Genomic DNA, 22,969 nt, shown 5'->3' with positions numbered 1-22,969 from the left:
AGTAAAGGGACAGTGATCGTATTGATATCCAAGAGAAAAAAAGAGATTAAAACCTGTATGGAAGTAGGTGTTCTGTTTCTTTTTTCTCTTAGTTTATTAACTCAGAATACATTGTTTAACCAGCTTTGGCTAAAGAGGTTCAGTGACTCCTTTGTTAGCTAAGCTACAGCTTTTACAGCGGCAAACGCATCTGAGAGGAGAAATGAGAGGAGAAAAGCCAAAGGCGCAGGAGAGATTGCAGCCGAGATCTAGCAAGTTAAACACATCAGCGCCACTGTTCTGAATTTGCAGCCTTAGCTTGTGGCATCAGCCTGAAGCGGACTCAGTGGGCCCGCTACAGAGGTTCCACCTTCTATAGCTTTAGTAACTCCCTCTAGCATGCGACACATATCACTCTACACACTGTGTGTTGCCATTAAATAATGAGGGCTGATGAACTAAGGGAGGGCAATACCCTCCATTTGTTAAAACATTATTCCGGTCGATATTAAGGTGATGATGGTAATCAACAGTTTATATGAACTGAGTGCTTACTATTTCCTGGCATGCTGTACTAATTCCTTTATGTACGTTAGCTCTTTAAGTTCCCCTGTACAATAGATACCACCGCTGTTCCTTTCTTTTTCTGACGTGAGGAAATTAAGGCTTAGAGGGGGTAGTGAGATGCATATTAGGATTCCCTTATCCTACTCCCCACCCCGCCCCTCCCAGGTCAGGGCTCTTCTATTGCCAAGACAAGTCACTCGGCAAGCTCAGACAAGAGCTGCTTGCTGGGAGGGTACCACAGGCAGTGCCTGGGACCAGGGCAGCAAAGCAGAGACTGTGGGACCACGTAGGGGTTTCATCGAAGACGCTAGGAACCAAGTCCATTCCACCAGCTCTCATCTCCTTCGCTCTGTCTATTACAGATGTGTACAGTATTTTCTCAGGATCTGGGGACCTGGGATTCCACAGGACCAGGCATTTCTTTATCTTTGTGTGTGTGTGTGTGGGGGGGGGGCGCTGGGGGGAGGGTACGGGGCGGGGACCAAGCATTTTTAACCTCTGAATCTCCCTCTACTATGTGTCTTATTGAAGAACTTACTATATATATTTTTGGTATGGAGGAAAAATGAACTTTTAACTTCATTTCTTTGACTGGCTACTAATAAAAATTAAATTCTGATTTTAATTGGTTCATGATCTTAACACACAGGGAAACATTCTGTGTACATCTGGTTTGCTTTTTAAAGTAGGAACTAACCCAAAGAAGCACAAAGCTCGGAAGGGGGTAAATGCACTTAGCTTCACAAGTGAATCTATTTTAATAATTACTTTCTCCACACAAAATTCATTTAAAATCTCCATTTTGCAGTTCAGTAGATGTAACATTCCTGTGTAAAAAGATGGGTGCTTTTCTTCATCCTTATAGCTAGTCTGCGTAAGGCAGAAAGTGATATTGCTGTGCCCATGAGCTCTAGGGGCTTTTCCTTGAGGCCAGCATTCTGCTGCTTAAGTGCTGTATTCCATTAATAGACTCACATTCCAGCACAAAGCACAGTGCTTGGACTAGAGCCCAGTTCTCCTGACTTTCCGTCTAGGGCCTTTCAACAAGTTGTGCAGATTGGTGAGGGGGTGCGGGGGTAAAGGGGGGGATGGCTTGTGTTTGATCCAAAACAGAAGAACATGAAGCATCACAGGGCCATCTCCTGCCCCTTCCCATCACTTAACATCATGATGTCACTTGGTCCGAGTATTTGGTTATGACATATGAATGTGAAAGTTCTGTGTATGTATGTTTTGTGAATATCTGTCTATTGAACTCTCTCTCACTGGATTGACAGCTCACTTAGAGCAAGCAGGTGCTTATTTATTTTTATAGCTCCAGCACTCAGAATATAGCCTGGCACAGAATTGACATCAAAGAACAAAAACAAACAAAAAAAATGTTAATTGGAAGGAAGGAAGGAAGGAAGGAAGGAAGGAAGGAAGGAAGGAAGGAAGGAAGGAAGGGAGGGAGGGAGGGAGGGAGGGAGGGAGGGAGGGAGGGAGGGAGGGGAGGGGAGGGGAGGGGAGGGGAGGGGAGGGGAGGGGAGGGGAGGGGAGGGGAGGGGAGAGGGGAAGGGAAGGGAAGGGAAGGAAGGAGGGAGGGAGAGAGGGAGGGAGGGATGAATAGAGGGATGGAGGGAGGAAGGAAGGGAGGGAAGAGGGAGGGAGAGAGGGAGGGATAGAAGGAGGGATGAATAGAGGGAAGGAAAGAGAGAAGGAAGGAGGGAGGGAAAGAGAGAGGGAGGGAGGGAGGGATGAATAGAGGGAGGGAGAGAGGGAGGGAGGGATGGAGGGAGAGAGGGAGGGATAGAAGGAGGGATGAATAGAGGGATGGAAGGAAAGAGAGAGGGAAGGAAGGAGGGAGGGAGAGAGAGGGAGGGAGGGAAAGAGAGAGGGATGGAGGGAGGGGTGAATAGAGGGAGGGAGGAAGGAAGGAAGGAAGGAAGGGAGGGAGGGAGGGAGGGATGGAGGGAGGGATGAATAGAGGGAGGGAGAGAGGGAGTGAGGAAGGAAGGGAGGGATGGAGGAAGGGAGGGAGGGAGGGAGGGAGGGAGGGAGGGAGGGAGGGAAAAAAGGAAGCGTGGACAAGCTGTTCAGTTTGTCTCAAATGAAGGATATATTTATGATTCAACCAAAAGATTGTGAAGCTACTTTCGAGAAATAGAAAAACTTTCTTTGCCTGAGGTGTTTTCTGCATTCCCTTCTCCTGTGCTCCTTCTTTGCCAGCTTATTTGTTGGATAATTTTCACCAATGAATAGTGCTACATAGAGGACAGAATGGAAGAAAAGGTAACAAAATGCTAATAGGAACTGTCAAGAAGGAGTAATAAAATGAAAATATGCAAAAACGAATGAAAAATCAGGAAAAAAAAACAATAAAAAGTATGCAATGCGTGATATAAAGAAAACTGTCACTTGCAGAAACCACTTTAACAATTCTTGACTACGACTGTAACTGCTTGGAAACCATGTGCTGATTGCTCGGCGCCGACTGCACTGTCCAAACATCCACGGGAGGAACACAGCCCGTGCCTGACCAGGGTGTGAGGAGAAAGACCAGTCCTCCTCGGGCGACGTGATCATCAATTCCCCAAACAAGGAGAGGAAGTCACTATGTCTGCTGTTCTGAGAAACCCGAGAGACCCCATAACTTCAGAGTGTTGCCTGTGGGTTATAAACAGCGGTTCTTGGATGTGCTTGGAAGCTGGACCGTCTGGGAGTCATGGGCCTCGCCGCCCGATCTCCAGCACTTGCCGTCAGCTAGCAGACAAGTGACGAGGAGCATGAGCCAAAGATTTCCTTTTTTTAGTTGGGGGCGTGGAGGTGAAGGCATGTGAGTTATATTTCTTTTTCATTCACCCTTTCCCCTTCCCCTGCAAGTCACACAAAAAGACCAATCGCATTCAACACTAGAATATCTCAGGTCAACTAGAGTTCCAGGGAGTGTAGCTGAGAAGCAGTGGTTGGAAAAAACCACCCAGCCACACATTCATTCACTCTTTCAACAAATATTTCCTGAGCGTCTAACATGAACCAGCACTGCGGTGAACAGGACAGACATGCCCCTTGTTTCTGCGAAGATTCCATTCTTGTAAGAGAGGCCAGATAATAATCAAACGGACAAAGATAACAGCTCTGTGAGGCCGTCTCCCACCGACCTTCTCTTCCCTCCTCATGCTCCAGGCACAGTGGAGAACAGGGCCGTCTTGCTGCCCCCAGGGTATGCCAAGCTCCGTCCTGCTCGAGTTCTCCACCCTCCTCCCTCTGGCTGCCAAGCCCTGTGATCACACCTCACGTGGCTTCTTCCTTCCCCTCATTCAAGTCTCAGCCGAGGTGTCCCCTCTCGAAAAGGCCTCCCTCGCCTTCCTGTGTGAAACCGGCCTTCCTCCCTCTCCCTGGCTTTCTGATTTATTTCTTTAGGTCTCTTATCTGTTGAAACTGTGTTCTGCGCTTGCTTTTTACATGTTTGCTCTCTCCTACTAGAACACAAGAGTCATTGCAGAATGGGTTTTGTCTGTTTTGTTCACTTCTGTATCTCATGCCTTTAGAACAGAGCTGCTAGAAAATGCCCAGGGACCCACATGCCCCAGGACAAATACCTATAGTCTGAGGGCCGAATCTATTACTTGCACTGTGATAGCTGGGCTCCAAAGCCGGTCCCCAGTGAACTACACTCCTGTATTCACACCTTGCCTTGAGCCTGGGCTGGCCCAGTGGCTCACCTATGACCAACAGAATGCAGCAGAGGAGAAGCTGCCTGATGCCCACGTCTCCCTCATAGAAAGCCTTGCATGGAACACATGCTGTGTAGGAAGCCAGACACCAAGTCAAAGGTCTAATTACACTGAGCCCACCACGCTGTAAGGAAGCCTAAGCTAGCCAGTGGAGAGACTAAAATGCTCAGCGAGTGCCCAGCTCTCCCAGCCATCCCAGCTGAAGCACCAGAGAGAGGAGTGCACAGCCAGCTCAGCTGAGTCTTCAAATGACTCCCCCCACAGGGTGCCATCTGGCTGCTACTGCATGGGCAACTCCCAAGTAAGAACCACCCAGCCGAGCCCCATCAATCCATCACACCAGGAGAGAGAGAAAAATTACTGTTTTAGGCCACCAAGCTTTGAAGTGGTTAGTTATGCAGCAATAGATAACTGCCAAAATGCAGCTCTGAAGACAGCTCTATATTCAACCACTTCCTTCCCTAATAATGTGATATATGTATCTGAGGGTGCCAGGTTCCCCCCCCCCCCTGCCACCGCCCCCCCCACACACACACACCTCTCTCCCCTATAAGTCATTTGTCTCTGACATTAACAAACCTTGCTTTGTTCTGTTCACTCTCTTACACCCCTATAAGCACCCCCCCTAGAAGTCAGGAAAGCTGGGTCCTTATCCTCATGGGACGCTGTAAGTTTAGTCAAATCACTAAGCTCTCTGAAGCTCAGGCTCTTTTCTGAAGAATGACAGTAAGGATTGAATTTTTAAATTTTGTTTAGTGTGTGGCAGGCAACCCTTTCCCCTATCCTCATACAGAAACTAAAACAGAACGGAAGGCGTCTAACTGAAGCAGTTAGTATACTGGAGTAGTGGTTAGAAGTAGGCAGTGGAATCCGAAGACCTTATTTCAAATGCAGCTCTTGCCCTCACTAGCTCAAAGAGCCCTGGATTCCCTCAGAATCTGGTGGGAAAAAAATCACACTAATGAATGGTCTCAGAGGCCTCCCCACTTCACATATTATGATCTATGACATTCACCATACAGAAAATAGACATATATTTTAAAACTTTGGGGTAGATTTTAACTTATTGTTTATATGTCATCATTTATTTAATTTTTTAAAAAATACATATTGAACTAGAAGAGTTTGTATTGCTTCTGCTTTCTCATAGAATCGGACTTATTCTAGTGTTTCCCAACTACCATCTGTCCCTAGACCAGTAAGCCCTTGCCATCTTGCCTATTCTTCCCAACACAGGTGCTAAGCTTAGTTCTTGCCTCTTCCCTGGAGGGAGATAGAGTACATGTTTCAGATTTCCCCATCTGCGGTATAACTTGGCTTGGAAAAAAGTGGTGCAGAACTATTCTATTTGCTTTTTAAAATATATTTTATATTGATTTCAGAGAGGAAGGGACAGGGAGATAGATTGAAACATCAATGATGAGAATCATTGATCGGCTGCCTCCTGCATGCCCCCTACTGTGAATTGAGCGAGTAACCCAGGCATGTGCCCTTGACCAGAATCGAACCCGGGGCCCTTCAGTCTTCAGGCTGATGCTCTATCCACTGAGCAAAACTGGCTAGGGCCTATTTGCTTTTTTTAAAGTATTGTTTTCAAAGTTTCCACAGTCTTTTATAGAATCCCATCCCAATGTTTATTCATTGGGAAACTTTCTTTCACATTTGACAGAAATTATTCAATAAAGGTCCCCTTCATGTAATGTTTCTCAACTTTCATTCTTACAATGTTTTTTAAAGTTTTATAATTAAGTTCTTCAGTATTACCATATATGGCTATCTTCTGAACTCTCAATTTTTTCCCATTTCCTCCTTTGGATATTGACCTTAATTTGTAAACAGGGATAATGTGATGAGTGTTCCTGGAATTGACTTATGACATTGATGTATGAAATATTATGCATAGTTAAACTATTACTGAGCTTTCCAGGTTCCATCTTGACAAGAGCATCATCTTCTAAAACATGTCCTCAGACAATATGCATTACCAGTATAGGCATGTGACAACACTTTACGTGCATTTATATTGGCTAACTAGAGGCCCAATGCACGAAATTCGTGCAAGAGTAGGCCTTCCGCCCTAACTGGTTTGGATCAGTGGATAGAGCATCGGCCTGGGGACTGAAAGGTCCCAGGTTCGATTCCGGTCAAGGGCATGTACCTTGGTTGCGGGCACATCCCCAGTAGGAGGTGTGCAGGAGGCAGCTGATCGATGTTTCTCTCTCATCGATGTTTCTAACTCTCTATCCCTCTCCCTTCCTCTCTGTAAAAAATCAATAAAATATATTAAAAAAAAAAAAAAAAAAAAAGAGTAGGCCTTCCTTCCCCTGGCTGCCAGCACCGGCGTCCCTCTGGCCACTGGCAGGCACCCGGGACCCAGGCTTCCCTTGAAGTCCCGGCTTTGTCCAGAAGGTTGTCTGGAAGGACATCCGGTCTAATTAGCATAGTATGCTTTTATTATTATAGCTAAGTACATAATCTGTCACGTGTCATAAATTAGGTAACTACTTAACTATACATCACAACCTTAGCTCCACTCAAATCTCCAAACTCATATTTGAACTCTGCCACTGGGACTATGGACAGATGCATAGCGTATCTGATCAATCTTAAAAAGAGACCAATGTTTGATCAATATTTTAAGCTATTAAAAGAAAGCCCCTACCTCCTGAAAAGTGATGGTTTAGGGAGGCATTTTCTACTGGTCTGCTTCAGTAACTGCAAGAAAATGTCAGCTGGGACTACTTTTGATATTAGAAATAAGAAATTATGTTCCCACAGGCTTGGAGGAAGAAAGGCAAAGGTGTCTTTTTTATTGGAGCAAAATCAAAGAGCCTCCGAAAATATATTTTAGACATAATGTTCAGTCTCTATTTTCTCACACTACAATGAAGTTTCTCTTACCGTTTGCCTGCTGCTGCCTTTTAAATACTGCACTCCATTTTATTGTATAATAACCCCAAGAATAAACAAATTAGGAAGCTGGTTCACAATGTCTTTTAACTTTAGGCAAATGTCACTATGTAAAATAATGTACTTCACTTGCCCCTTTCTAACTCCTCCCCACTCTAGGAAAGGACTATCTGCATTTCCCCACAGGCTCCTTCCTACTCCCCCCCCCCCCCCCCCCCCCCGCCCCTTCTTTCTCACTTAAGATCGTACTATTGAAGTCCTCATCCCATACACTAAAGAACAGGTTTCAGGGCAATTTAAGCGCTCATTAATTGAGCTGTAAGCCATGCTGGGGAACACTTGCCCTAACTCATGCAGTAAAAGAGGCCTGACCATGGTTTGTCAAAGGTTAAACATAGGACTACCATTATGACCAGCAATTCCATTCATTGGTAGTTTTACCCAAAAAGTAGCCACAGTAGCCAAAAAGCAGAAACAACCCATCAACAGATGAATTGGTAAACAAATGTACATATAATGGAATGTTATTTAGCATAAAAATAAATAATACATGCTACAACTTGGATGAACCTTGAAAACATGAAGTTTAGTGAAATAAGCCAGACACAGAAGAAATACTATTGTCTCATTCCACTTATATGAGGTACCCAGAACAGACATATTCATAGAGACAGAAAGTAGAATAGAGGTTATTGTTGAATGGTACAGAGTTTATGTTGGGGATGTGTTTTTTTAAGTTTTGGGTATAGATAGTCGTGATGATTACACACAATGTGAATGTATTTAATGTCACTGAATTATACCAATGGTTAAAATGATAAATATTACATATATTTTACTGCAATGAAAAAAACTACCTGAGGGCAGAAAAAGTCAGTTCTGGCTTGAGTTCTGTAGTGGGGACAGCGTGGAGGGCACCTGAGAGTTAAGGAGAGAGTAGGTACCTGGAGTTTGGGAGGGTGACAACCTCTTCTAAACTCCAAGCCGATCCCCATCCTGAGGAGGGGGTGGAGCTAGAGAAAGGATGTGGAGGCTGAAGGCATAATGTTCCCAGGAAAAGCCTGCAATGGGTACTGAAGAGCATGGACTCCAAGCTTCCAGAGCCTTCCCGGCCGGCCCAGATGGGCTCCTGCAGGAGGGGCTCAGTGGTCGGGGAAACAAAAAACCAAACCAACCAAACAAAAAAAGAAAAAAACAGGAAAACATGAGAGAATATTTGTAGAATTTTTACATAAACATTTTTCATTCACTTATTTGTCAAGTGTTGTGAGAATCAATTTTGGATCAAGGAGGCTATAAAAATATACTTCTGTTTTCTAATGATATAAGCTAGTAAATGAAGAGGAAATAAGAAAACTTATTGATAAGTTTTGAAGGACATGCATCTCCAAAACATTTGAGGTTATTTAGAAGGGCTGGTTTTTCTTTTATGCACACACACATATATACATTTATATAAACACTATGGTTGCAGAGTCTTTATAATTACTCTTAAGTCTAAAATTAATTTTAAAAGAAAAACGAAGGACTGCAGCCCCAGAGCAAAGAGTTAATAATATTTCCCCCCAGCCATGTCATGCTCTACTATTGCCACTTACAATTGTTTTAAAGAAAAGTTGGGCTTCCCACAACTTATTCTTACCCTCAACTACTCTGTAACAGATTTGAAAACCAACAACACATAAGTTATTTGCTATATAAGGGAATGTTTAGAAGAATGCCTGGAACGTTGCAGCTCTCAAAAATTTGTCCAGTGAATAAATGGTGCTTCAGACAAAACCAGCAGGTCAAAACCTCACCAAGAGGCGGGAAGAGGAGGCGTTCATTGTATTGGTTGGGTGCATAAAAAATAAGTTGTTAGGAGCTTTGGATGAAAGCTTCTCTCCCCCACAGAACTAGGAATGGTCAACCAGACAACCAGTGAAGACAACCACCTCTTATTACCTTTGCTGTTGATCTAAGCTATTGTTTAAGGCCCTGGGAAGCGCTCCTCTACGAGGCCATATCCTATGTGAATAATTTAGGCCAGGACACAGCCAGCCCACACAGCGCATCCGTGTGAGAGCCTCACTCCGTCGTATCCATTTCCTGTGCCTACAGCTGGCTGGTCACTTTCCAGTCCCCCTAGTTACAGTGCGGGTTTTAAAAAGCCCCTCTCATCAAGAACTGAAATACAGAGTGTGGTGCCCTCCGAGGCAAATGTCTCACCTGCTGGGCCCATTAGCTTCCTCCCCAAGAAAGACTAGTTCAACAGGTTTCCTTTTCCTCTCCCTCCGCCCCGGGGGTGGGGAAGGAGGCTGTCCTTCGCCTCGGCCCTCCCCTTCCCTCCCTCGCGGCTCTTCCCCGCTCGCTCGGACCAATCGCGGTCGCTCGAACGGGTCCAGGTTGGCGGCCGGCGGCCCGGGCCCGGCCTGGATGCGCGCGGGGCGGCGGGCGCGGGGGAGGCGCGGGGCGGCGCGCTGGGCCTGCGCCCCCGGGGGCGGCCGCCGCGGGAGGAGGACCCGGAGGCGGGACGGCGGCGCGCGGCGGTCTGAAGGTGCCCTCCGGCCGCGGCCCCGATGACCGAGCTACAGCAAGATGTGGACGACGCCAAGGCTGCCAAAGGGCTCGGGAAGAGGGAGAGCAGAGTGGGCTCAGCCCAGTGAGTATGCTCAGCCGCCCGGGCGCCGGCGGGGGGACGCGCGCCGCCCCGACCTCCGTGCCAGGGGCGAGTTTGGGGTGGAAAGAGTTTGGGCAACTTTTACGCGGACGGGCTTGAGGCTGGAACGCTCTCTGGGCGCCCGATCTCTCTTTTTCCTCCGGTTCCGTCGTAGAGAAAAGGCTCGGCAGCATTGCGGGAAGGTGCTGTGGCTCGCCGTCCGGTGGGGGTGTGAATTCTTGGAGCCGAAAGTAAGACTGGTGTTTTGTGAGCCCCCAGGGAGGGCTGCGGAGCCCATTCGGATCTCTCAGCCCTGTGGAGAAACAGAGTGCTGACATTTATTTCACTTGTCCTACTTCTTCCTGGCGCGGGGGAAGATGCAGCTGTCTGTGGATGTGACCGGTCGTTAATTTCACAGGGATGTGTATTCGTCATTGGATTTAGACTTGGAGGGTGTCTTCCCCCCAGTCCCTCACTCTTTTCCCCTCAAGGGAGTGGGAAAGAGTGGAAAACATGAAATATGCTTTATCTTCCCCCTCCCAGGCTGCCTGCCTTTGGTTGGGTACTTAACACAACCAAAGAGAGAGAGGGTGTAGCAGCTGCATCGAGGAGTACAATGAATATCTAATAAAACACCCCTAATATTGGGTTGGGACTCCTCCTAGAAGATTACTGTGCATAATAGGATTTGCACATTGTTTGACTTACACGCTCTTCTGGTTTAAGAAACTGAAAACTCAAATATTTTGGTCACAGGGATTAGCTTTCTGTAATGAAACTTGTCTTTGCCTGCACAGCTTTTTTTTTTTTTTTTAAATCCCAGAAGCATGATTATTTACATGATTGTTATTCCCAGACATTCCTCTAAGAAGGAAAAGAATCTTTCGGCATTTGCTTAGCATAATTAAATGATGTTAAGATAAATATCTGAATAGGATATATATTAAGATATATCTAAATAAGCCCAATTTTTTAATGGTACCAAGCTGTTGGAGGTACCAAAAATGCTTTATTGATACTAATATAAAAAGATGATAAATAATTTTTTTCTTTTTTTTTTTTAAATCCTCCCCCTAGGATAGATTTATTGATTTGGAAGAGAGAGAAACATCAGTGTGAGAGAGAAACAATCAGTTGCCTCCTGTACACTCCCTGGCCAGGGGGAATCAAACCCGCAACCGGGAGTTGAACCCAAAACCTTTTTGATGCATGGGAGGATGCTCCAACCAACTGAGCCACTCGGCCTGGCGAAGATGATACGTTATTTTGATGAAGATTCGATCTCCATCATTCACTATTTCAGCATTTACTAATTTTTAAAATTCACAGCCTGGTTCCACATAAAGTCTTGTGTTTATGAAAGCATATTTCATCTGTGTGTCTGTTGACGTTGGGGCTAAAGTTTTGGAAGAATAGCTTTATTAGCTGCTTTCATTTATTGTTTCAAAGACTTTGGTCATATACTTGTCCAGTGTCGCTTTCTTTGTCTGTTCTCTCCTTGGCCTTCCCAACATTGTCAGCTTAAGCTGATGTTCTTTACTCTTTATGTACAAATCAATGATGGAGAAAACTTGCTATCGGTATAACCTTCACAAAATGCTTTTGTTTTCTCACCCCAAAACAAAAACCTAACTCTGCTAACAATTCAAGTTCGCCCGGCTGGTGTGGCTCAGTGGTTGAGCGTCAACCCATGAACCAGGTGATCACAGTTCAATTCCCAGTGTGGGCACATGCACGGGTTTCGTGCTCCATCCCCGGTGGGGGGCGTGCAGGAGGCAGCCGATTGATGATTCTCACCATTGATGTTTCTACCTCTCTATCCCTCTTCCTTCATCTCTCTGAAATCAATAAAAACATATTTTTAAAAATTCAAGTTCAACAACAAAAAAAAAATGAACTCTCAAATGTTATCTATTTCCTTTGCACTTAGTCATTCTTTTATATGCATTACTTCTCTGAAGAGATATTGTGGATAGTCGTATCACCATTTCATAGACGTTTATAGGTGACGGGAGTGTTAAGTGGCACAAGCAAGACTGGAACCCAGGACTTGAAACTGTGTAGTTACACAAAGTAGAATGACTCAAGTCTATGCAACAGCTACTGAGTTTCCAAATCTTCATACTCCTAGTCATCTAGAGACCCAGTTAAGGAGATTGTTTTGAATGTTTGAAAAACATACTATAGCATTTGGACTAATTCTCTTAACTCAAAATGCTTTAGATGTTGGGAAAATACTTTTGTTGATGATAAGCATTGAAGCTTCAAGGTCCCAACATAGCGCCTCATTTGGAACAGCCAGTTTCAAATTCATTTCAGTTCAACAAATAAAGGGATACCTACTATATGTTCAATAATGGTGGGGAACACAAGGATGTCTGTGACAGGGTATCTGCTCTGCTGGAACTTCCAGAGCAGCTGTGAGAGGAGGCACACTGGTATAGTATTGCACTCCTAGGGACTTGGGTGGTCCTGTCACATAACACACACAAACGAGATGCTATTAAAAAGTTTGGCCTATTACAATCTCCACAGTTAGGATGTTTATCCCATTGGCAGTCCTTGTTAAATTTCTTTTTGTGTATTAGATTTTTTGTTTGTTTTCCCCTACAAAGTGGCCATTTCCAGGCCTACTGGAGACTGTAGGTACTCTCTTCCTCTGAGCTCTTAGACTCGCTTTGGTAACAGAAGACTAAGTTGAAGCGGGAGGTCGATACATTATCACAGTGATATACGTGTATGATAATTCCCTATTTGAAATCATTTTGTGTAGCCAAACTGTTACACTTAGAAACCCAGTCTAACTTCTGTTTTGAACTTCATAACTTAGGTTAATAGTCACTCAGCTCAAAATTGTTGAAGTTCAGGTGTCCCAGAGGACATTTTCTATGGCTTACTTCTCCCCGCTCCCCTGCATCTCTAACAACACCCAGTAGGACTCATCACCTAGCCTCCTAGGTAGTGACAGCTGTCCTTTATCGAGAGCGCTTGCTGTGTGATAGGCAGTGTGATCAACACTTGACATTCATTTCCCTACAGAATGAGGTAGATACCATTATCTCCATTTTACAAATAAGAACACTGAAGTTGCTAACTCGCATACTAGTTTACTGTATATTAGTCAGCTTTCCTCTAAATAGATTGCAAACTCCAAACATATTTTCCCTTATTGAATTTTTCAGAGGACCTATCAAGTAATTACTTTCAATAACCACCTGTTGGTGAGTTGGGGGAGCTGAAACCCCATCCCCCCTAATTAAGGTATATAATATGTTTATAGCTGAGATTCAGCTGAACTATCTCAGGGAAATTCCACTCTTTTTAAATGTCTTAATCAAGTTTTCTGCCAGTAGCAGGTGGAGTTTTTAGGTACATTTACTTGCCTGAGAGCTGTGGCTTAGTGATTCATTTTTGTGTAGAAGTGAGGCTGCAGATTTACTGATCACCAAAGTGCATTTTGATACCCCTTTTCTTACCAAGAATTGGTCATTTCGCAACTTATTTCCTTTTGAGATACTGGTTTTTCCCCCACTTTCATTACCTTTTTCATTCTGAATTTTATGTTCCTGGTACATAGACAATTCTAACTTTTTTGACACACATTTTATGAGATGCACTTTTACTTCTTAGAGGCTCTGTGGATCTGATTTAGTAATAGCCAAGTTACTTTTAATCAGTTTCAAAAATACCTAAATCTGCCGAAACCGGTTTGGCTCAGTGGATAGAGCGTCAGCCTGCGGACTGAAGGGTCCCGGGTTCGATTCCGGTCAAGGGCATGTGCCTTGGTTGCGGGCGCATCCCTGGTGGGGATTGTGCAGGAGGCAGCTGTTTCTCTCTCATCGATGTTTCTGGCTCTCTATCCCTCTCTCTTCCTCTCTGAAAATAAATTAATAAAATATATTTTTTTAAAAATATCTAAATCTAATGCTGATATATTTCTGGGCAAAATTATTTTAATTCATATTTCAAATAATGAATTACATTATACATAACATGCAAATTGAATTTTTAACATTTAAATTTTAATAACTTGGAACATACGAATTCTAGAAATGTGTTCAACCCCAATTGTTATACATATGGAGAAAGAGAAGGTAGATGTGGGCAACATAAACATTTACCTTGAAAGGAAGTTCTTTAGTATTATCAAGACGTAATAACAATTTTAGGGGCATCCTTTAACTTTAAATCATGAATTCAAGTAAAAATAAATTACGTGCAGTGAAAGCATTTATTATCCTGTCTTTGTACATGGTATATTGGGGATACTTGACAAGCAGAATAAGGGTTGGAATTGGGATCTTGAATTGGAAGCAAGAGGAGCAAAAACGTAATTATTGAATATAGTTTGATTTTGTTAGTGCTTACGTAATTGCAAACTTTGGAAATGCCCATTTAGCAAAAGGATCTCTATAATATGTATTATTTATCTTTCAGTTTGTGTGTATTTGTAACATAATTTAAAAATTTTTAATTGTCAGGTCACTAACTTACAGATTACCCATGCACTTTCAAATATGAAATTTGGGATAGCAAGAAAAAATTATAATAGATTTGAAGTATAAAAATTATATTAAAGTAAAATAATCAATGGAGGAGTTTGAAACAATGGAGAAAAATAAAGTATGTTCTGGCTTAAATGTTTTGTTTTGTTATATATATATATATATATGTATATATATATATATATATATATATTGATTTCAGAGAGGAAGGGAGAGGGAGAGAGATAGAAACATCAATGATGAGAATCAATCAGTTGCCTCCTGCATGCCCCCTACTGGGGATCAATCCGAAACCCTGGCATGTGCCCTTGACCGAAATTGAACCTGGGACCCTTCAGTCCACAGGCCGACGCTCTATCCACTGAGCCAAACTGGCTAAGGCTGGCTTAAATGTTTTGAAAAGAAATTCAATGAACCAAGTCAGTTCTAGAGATTATTTTCAGAGAAAATTATTTATTAAGGTAGTACGTAAAGTTAAGAATGTAGGTTCTAGGAAAGTAAGGATTTCCTGTCTCCTAGAAGTGTGATTCTGGCAAGTTACTGAGCCTTTCTAACTCTCAGGTACAATCAACTGGAAAGGATAATGCTGATGTCAGCTGTTTCCCATAGGCTTGCTTTGAAGATTAAATGGGAAATGTAAGAAATGCACTTTGCCTAGTGCCTGACACATCAACTCTCCATAAACCGCAGCTATGTTAATCCTCACTGTGAGGATCTGAGACATGCTGTGGGGTAGAGGTGGGAGGCTGGCATAAAAGGTAATTAAACTTGCCAGGCCAGTGTGGCTCAGTGGTTGACCATTGACCAGGAGGTCATGGTTCCATCCCAGTCAGGGCACATGCCCAAGTTGCAGGGCACATGCCCAAGTTGCAGGTTCAATCCCCAGTAGGGGGCATGCAGGAGACAGCCCATCAATGATTCTCATCATTGATGTTTCTATCTCTCTCTCCTTCTCCCTTCCTCTCTGAAATCTATATATATATTTTTTAAGGTAATTAAAGTAAATAGTCAACATTCAAAAGGCCTAAACTGCAGTAGCACCAATGTTCCATTAAGTGAGCCTTCGTTCCATCAGTTCAGCCTGAGGGCACTTGTGAGGGCATCTGACTATTGCCATGAACCCAACATGGCGTCTTGGTGTTTAGTTTACGCTAAAAGGGTCTCATGCCAAAGCTACTGAACTAACCTGCTGGCTTGTTTATATCTTTCTTACTAATTGCATGTTATTACATCTGCGATCCACTGATTTCATATCCTCTTCCTGGCACTGAGCTTTTATCTCATGGCTCCTCATTTTCAAATGGCTGAGTATTTTTTCCATTTGCTAAAGCCCAATGGAACCCTTCTTTTAAACATCTTTCTAATGCTTTAGATGCTCAGTTTTAGGCACTAAACACATTTTCAAATGGCATAAAGCAAAGGCGATGGAGAGAGACTCCTCCACAGTCACCTTAATGACTACTCTTTCTCCCTAAAGGAAGTATTTTTATCCAAACTTCGGTTTTTTTACCCTTAGAAGCGAAGCAGTACCAGCATAAACTGCATTCCCTAAGATGAGCTAATTTATATGCGCGCTCTCTCATTGGTCATTCCACGTGTGCCACAGGTCCCTGCATTCATAATGGGACATGATGTCTCAAGATGCAGATTACACTATTGAGACATATTTTACATATTACAGAATTTTTGTAATAGTATATAAATTTGGACTGGTTTTGAGATGAAGTGGGTAGATTTCTTATGCTTTCCTTTGATTTAATCAGAATCTTTTATGGAAATTTTACCAAAAAATCATATTTGTTATGAACTCAAATTCTAAAACCACAATATATCAGGCTTATGAGAAAAGAATGAATGTTATATGAGCTAGGAGAAAGCCAGAATTTACTGATAATGACCAGAGGCATTTGCTTTAGTTCTCAACTGAAGTTACTGAGTAGTTTTGTGTTGGGCACCATGCTGAGTGTTAACAATCACCAAGATGAAGAACTTAAGGTCTTTGCCAATAGGAAAATAGAGTAGAGGAAAGGAATATTTTGAGATTTGATCTTCTTTCAAAAAGAGTAGGTAGCTCCAGAAACTATATCAGAGCTAAGACGAAATGAGATAATATTGCTCTGTGCTTATAGACATTGTTCAAAGTGCTTTTACATATATGCATGTAATGAGGTAGGCATTGTTATCCCATGTGATGCATCATGGAGACACAGTGACTTGCCCAAGGTCATAACAGCTGCTGAAGTGTTGCGCCTCCTAAAATAACTCATCTGCAACCTCACTAGATTTAGGAGGACCAAAGATACAGAGGGCAAAGTGACTCCCATGAGTGTCCACGCATCCTTGAGTAGATCTCTTAACTTGTACATTTCCGTTTTCTTAACCACAAAACTAAGACTCACTTCCATTCTACAGTTCAGCATTGAAAGGGTTTCTAATGTTCCGTAGGGGACAGGGCAGAGAGAGCACCGTTAGCCATCACTTGGCACTGGCACTTTCTCTATGCATACTAGTAGTCAGACACGGTGGCTCTCTGGATACGTCTGTATTTATCTGTGCTCAGACCTGACAACTAAGGGAAGTTAATTGTTTCAGTTGCAGCTTTACACTGTGATTTGCACACAACAGTCATTCATAAGTTCCAGTTTTTAAAAACGTAAGTACAGCCCTAGCCCTGTTTGGCTCAGTGGTTGGAGCATCGGCCCTCGGACTAAAGGGTCCCAGGTTCGATTCCATTTAAGGGTACATACCTCAGTTGCAGGCTTGATCCCCGGGCCTGGTCCGGGAGGCAACCAATCAATGTGTCTCTCTCTCATCGCTGTCTCTCCCCCACCCTCCCACTCTCTCTAAAAATCAATGGGGGGAAAAAAAATATCCTCGGATGAGGATTAACAACAACAAAAATAAACCACAAGTACAGAGTGCTTTGCACAAGTACAGAGTGTTTCGATGAAGTAATGGGACTGATTTGTTTCAAAAACATGTGAGTGTTGTCTCTTAAGTAGTCACTGAAGGAACCCAAGAACCTTTCCAAAAATGCTGGAGTTGCACAAAATCTTTTTGAAACTCTTCTTGCAGAGTTACTTTCAAAGCCTGGAGCCCGTTCTTTGAGTAATCATAAACTGGGCAAACCTCCTTCCTTTGAGAATAAATTCAATTTTTGGAAACAGCCTGAAGCCTCAGTTGGTGGAATAAGGTATATATGAATAGTTTAAATACCTTTAACTTCATTATGGAAAGAGTAAAATGTAATAATTATCATCCTGCCCTAAAATCATTTTTTAATGTTTATATCATAACGAGGTAGGGTTGAGCATATTATAAGCATTAAAAAAATAATTTGAGGATGCAGATGTCACACATGATGTCTTTTTCTTGAGGAGTGTACCCTATGAATATGGAAAGCACAATTTTTAAAAAAAAAATTTACATGAATTTAGACGGAAGGTTCAGCTATCACAGTCTGCTTGTACTGTCTTTCTTCATCACATGATGTGGGAATGTGTTTACAAATTACATTTTTTCAGATGCCCCCTCCATATCATAGTTTTGTCATTGTATGCACGACCCTACTCCTGACTTTCCCACATGGTAGCTATCGATTACCAGCATGAAGTTTTTGGGTTTTGTCTGAGAATCACCGGCTAGTTAACATTGGTGAACTGATTGGTCTACTTACTGGTAAGTCCTGAGCATACCAGCTTGTTCTAGCATATCTTCCTGTTCCCTGTTCTTGACTTTGGGTCAGAATGGATTTATTACCATAGCATTTTATCTGAGATCTAATTTAGTACTGTATTTTTCCATAAATTTTATGTGATTTGTCTCCACTCTTCTCTAACCCAGCGTAATCCAACAAGCATTTCCCTACCGCTTACTCTGTGCTGGGAAGACAAGGCTAAAGAGATGGGTGTGATGCCCTTTCCGAGCTGCCAGTGTGGGGAGAGGAGAGCTGAATACACACACACACACACACACACACACACACACACACACACACACACAACTAATGCCGAGTGATAAGAATTCCACAGTAGTTATCAGCTGCTAATGGGAACAGAGATGTAGCAATTCTTTTGCTTAAGGTGAGCTGAGCTAAGAGGTGATGCTTAAAGTGAGGTTGATGAGGAAGAAAGTACTTGACCTCAGCTGGATGGAGAAAATCATTCGGGGAGGGAAGAACAAGGATAGGATGCTTGAAAGTTCAAATTCGTATTTTTTGATGACTACTTAGGGGTCTCCTGTGGCTAGTCTGGTTGGGGCAGGAGGACTGGCAGCAAGAGCAGAGTGGGAAGGATCTGGAGCCCCCATTCAGGATTCTCCTCCTTGCTTTGTTCTCTTTGCTTCACTTCCGGCTTTGGCTCTACTACTGATTCTTTGAAACTTCAGGGAAATCATTCTGTCTGGTCTTCAGTTTCCTCCCCTGTAAAGAGAGAGGGCTGAATGACCTGATTTGTTAGATCCCTTCCAACATGAAGAGTGCAAGTCTTTGAAGAAACTGCCCTACTTCTCTGCACTCCTCTGTAGCCTTTGTATAAAGAATTCTATCAGACTGAACAAACTGAGGGAAGCGTTTTGAATATGAATAGAATCCTTGCTTTCTTACTTGTTTTGGCCTCTTTTATTTTTTTTTTTTCTTTTATTTCTTTCCCTGGGTAAACCTATACCTGTTTGAGGTAGGACTGCCGCGGGAACATACCTAAGCTATCCTCTTACGCATTTATAGATACATATCAGCATTCTTGTCGCATTCAGACAACCCCACCTTGCCATTTGGCTGCAGGGGACAGCGCCAGCGTGCCTTCTGGACCAGTCATAGTAGAAATGTCTAATCAAATAACTTAATGTAAAACCCATCACACAAATGGGGACCAGACTCTTTAACAGTACAATTGCAAGTTTTTCTGGTATAGTTGAGGTCTGAAAATAATCATATATTGCACTTGAATACAAAATACAATTGAAGGTGAACAAGTCTTTTTCTTTCTAAATGAAGTCAGGGATACTAGCTTACCACTTCAGCTTAATAATCATTATAGCATTTTTAAAGCACATTTTATATTCCTTAAAATACTTTTATTTACATCAGTAGTTGAATTTAACACATTTTTTGAGGGCCTACTATTGTTAGGCTCTGTACTATGCTATAAGGATAATAGGATGTATTAGATATGGACCCTGCCCTCAAGAACATAAGAGCATATTTCACTGTAATTTGAGCAATATCTTAATATTAAATATGAATTTCAGTCTACTGTGGTAAATAAGAATATGTACAGGCATTTTAAAGAGAATAGTGGAGGAGAAACTAGCCCAGTGTGGGATTGAGTAAAGACTTCTTAAAGGAAATGATAATACCTAAGTCTTAAAGGAGGAATAGAGTTAGCATCCCCCCCCCCTCCGAGAGAGAGAGAGAGAGAGAGAGAGAGAGAGAGAGAGAGAGAATGAGAGAGAGAATGAGAGAGAGAATGAGAGAATTTCTATCCAGAAATAATAGCCAAAAGGAAGTTTATGTGAAACAGCCTGATGACTGTGGAGAACTAACATTACTAGAACATAAAATGTATAATACTGACTAACAATGCATGAGGCAGGAACAGTAAATTGGAGAAAGGTCACAGAGGATGACCTTTTATGCCTTGAGGAGGAGCTTGGACTTACCTATAAGACAAAGGATCCACTGAAGGGTTTATCCAGGAACATGATAGTCAGGTTTGAGGTTTTTTTAGAAATGACTCCAATAACAAGGTTCAAGATGATTTCAGAACAAAACAGGAAGCAGGGATTATGGCCATGAGACAACACAGGTGAGATTGCTTTAGTAGGAAAGCTGGGGAGAGAATAGGTTTGAGAAACGTCAAGACAATGAAACTGGAGGACCAGGTGATGCATTGGATTGATAGAGGGAGGAAGCTAGGTGACCGTTTTTCTCTCCAGGAAGGCTGTGTGGATTGTGTTGCCATTGGTTAAGCCATAGAACATGGGAGGAAAAGGAGATTTTGGTATTAAAATGATGAGCCCCTTTTATAAAAGTCAAAATTGATATAAAAGTCTGTTCTATAAGAAGAAATATATTTGGTCTTTACCCCCAATTTCTGGCAGGGAGCTCTTAAAATTGGAATTTCTTGAGTGATTGGACTCTCTTGTTTTTCATAAATAACCTCTTTTAATCACCCCTGAGTATATGCTAATGAGGTGTTTAGGGTTAGGCTCCTAAATAGCCTCAGGATGGAGCTGGTCATCATCCTGTTTAGAGGTTGGGAGCTTTCAGCCCCACCCCTACCTTCCTGGGATGGGAGGTGGCCTGGAGATTAAGTGCTATAAAAATGCTTGAACAAGATTTGATGAGATTGGTGAACAAATGTAAGTGCCCGGAGGATAATGCATCCAAAGAAGGCATGAATGCTCCACAAGCCCACATACCTTGCCCTATGTGTCTCTTCCATCTGACTGCTCTTGAATTGTAGTCTTTATGATAAACTGGTAAATGTAAATTAAGCATTTCCATAAAATCTGTGAGTCATTCTAGCAAATTATAGAACCTGATGAGGGTGGCGGAGGTCGTGGGAGCCCCTGATTTATAGTCTGTTGGCCTGGGACTTGCAGCTGGTGTCTGAAGTGGAGGCAGTCTTGTGGGACTGAGCCCTGAACCTGTGGGGTCTATGCTAACTCCAGGTAGTGAATTGAATTGAATTGAATTGAATTGAATTGAATTGAATTGAATTGAATTGAATTGAATTGAATTGTTGGATACCTAGTTGGAGTCTGAAGAATTGGAGAATTGGTTGCTGATACCAGAAAAGGTCTAAGCTGAAAAATAGATTTGGGAATTTTCAGCATATAGGTTTATCATATAGTTAAAATCATGAGAGTGGATGGAATTTTCCTATGGAACGAGGAGTAGAGGATCAAAGAGAGAACTTAGAATGATTCTACGTTGGGCTGAAGGTCAAAAAGAGGCCACAAAGGTGGAGAATAAACAGCACAAAACAAAATTAAAAAAACAAACAAAGGAAGGAGAATCTCAAGACATACTCAATGGTGGCTGGTTCTACCAATAGCAGCATTAAAAGAACTGAAATGACCCTAAACATTTACCAATATAAAGATTATCAGTGAACTTTGCCAGAAAATTTTAGTGGAGCAATGGAAACAGGCCAGGCTCTACTGGACTGGGTTAATGGGAAATGAGAGAGCAGATACAGACTGGCTGCAGGAGACTTGGCTGAGAAGTGAAGGAAGAGAGGAAGGTAACTAGAGGAAATGAAGTTGAAGGAAGTTTTGGTTTTTAGATGAGAGAGCCATGTTAGGCTATATGTAAACTAGGAGAAAAAGCCAGGTGAAAGGGAAAAGATGAAGATGTAGCACAAAGATGGTATAACTGAACAAGCCCAGAGGTGCCATAAAATGGGCTTGAACATCAAAAGAAAGAGACGTCGTCTTCTGAAACTAGAGAAACGTATAGATGCAGTAGATGCAGACACAGGTCCTTGTAGGTCAGGGGAAGATATGTGTTTGCACTTGTCTGAATACTTCAACTTTCCGTTTTTTTAGCGAAGTCATTACAGGGCCCCTTTCATTCAGAGGGATGAGTTGTATTTGGTTAGAAGCTTGAGAACTGTTGGGGAGGAAAATCTTTTCCTCTGCCCTCCTAGGTTCATATGCCTTGTCTAGAAATTAAACTGACATAAGACAGATTAACAGGAGAAATCAAGGAAAGGAAAGAGGTTCAGAGTGTTCTTGCACTGGCTGTTTCTCACGTAATTTTAATTCAAAAAAATCAACGTGCCACCTTGGCATATTTGGGGGTGGTCTGCCCCAGTCCCCATCAGGAACATGGAGAGTGTTTGGGATACAAGTTGAGGGAGTAGGAAAGGATGACGTTCAAGGAATGCTAAGGGCCCAGCTGACAGCACAGACACCATCACAGTAAGGGCTCGCTTGTCCCCCTCAACAGTGCTGAGAATCCAGGGATTAGAAGTTAAACAGGTTGATTTTGAGCTGATCTTGTTGTGTTTATGCTGAGTGCAGAAAGACTGGCATACATGGAAACTGAAGGTGATCTATCACATATACTGTCTGAGCTGCTTCAGGAAACACATCCCGGGGATTGAACATGGAAACATCAAGGACTGTTGTCTGTCTCTGGGGCCAAAAGCACCCATGGTGGACGTGGTGAGGGGTGGGAACAAGAAGGCTAGAAGATTAGGCAGCCAGTGGGAAGTTAGAGCTGTCATATTGGGGGAGCATTTCTGCATCAAGCCATCTGAGCAATGAAGAAAGCCAGGCATTGACCATGACACATGTAAAGTAAAAGTAAAGGTCACTGGAGTGAATGCAAGTTGTTGGATGTCATCCATGTGGGCGCTGAAGGATCCAGGTATCAAAGAAAAGGAAATCAGTATGTTAGAGGATGAAGTCTATAAGGAACATTAAATGCTGCTAGGTCAACGGTCACCCACAGGAGGTCGGACTTTCTGTATGCTGAGTATAGGTGAAAATTCATTTTATTTTTTGAACTCAAGTGAATTAATACAAAAACAATTAGAAATAAGAGTAATTCAATAAGATGACTGATTTCCAGAAATAAATTTTAAATCAATTACTTTTCTTACCAGCAATAACAAATTTTTAAAAATTAATTGGAGGAAAAATAT

General features: G+C 42.6%; 1 protein-coding gene across 3 annotated transcripts in view; it reads left to right on the top strand.

Annotated features, from left to right (window-relative positions):
- GRAMD2B (GRAM domain containing 2B) overlaps window positions 1-22,969 on the top strand; it is a 94,499-nt gene that overhangs the window by 24,023 nt on the left and 47,507 nt on the right. Inside the window, exon 1 of one of the 3 annotated variants that reach the window (XM_079779546.1) lies at window positions 8,882-9,813. The exons of the other annotated variants lie outside the window; for them this stretch is intronic. Coding sequence (XP_079635672.1) covers window positions 9,731-9,813 — 83 coding nt within the window. The 5' untranslated portion in view covers window positions 8,882-9,730. Of the gene's footprint in view, window positions 1-8,881; window positions 9,814-22,969 lie in introns of those variants that run through there. 3 annotated transcript variants of the gene reach the window in all.

This window comes from Cnephaeus nilssonii (genome assembly GCF_951640355.1).
Source record: "Cnephaeus nilssonii genome assembly, chromosome: 2".
Lineage (NCBI taxonomy): Eukaryota > Metazoa > Chordata > Mammalia > Chiroptera > Vespertilionidae > Cnephaeus > Cnephaeus nilssonii.
The sequence above is the reverse complement of the archived record's forward strand: the minus strand, read 5'-3'. Positions and strand labels throughout refer to the sequence as shown.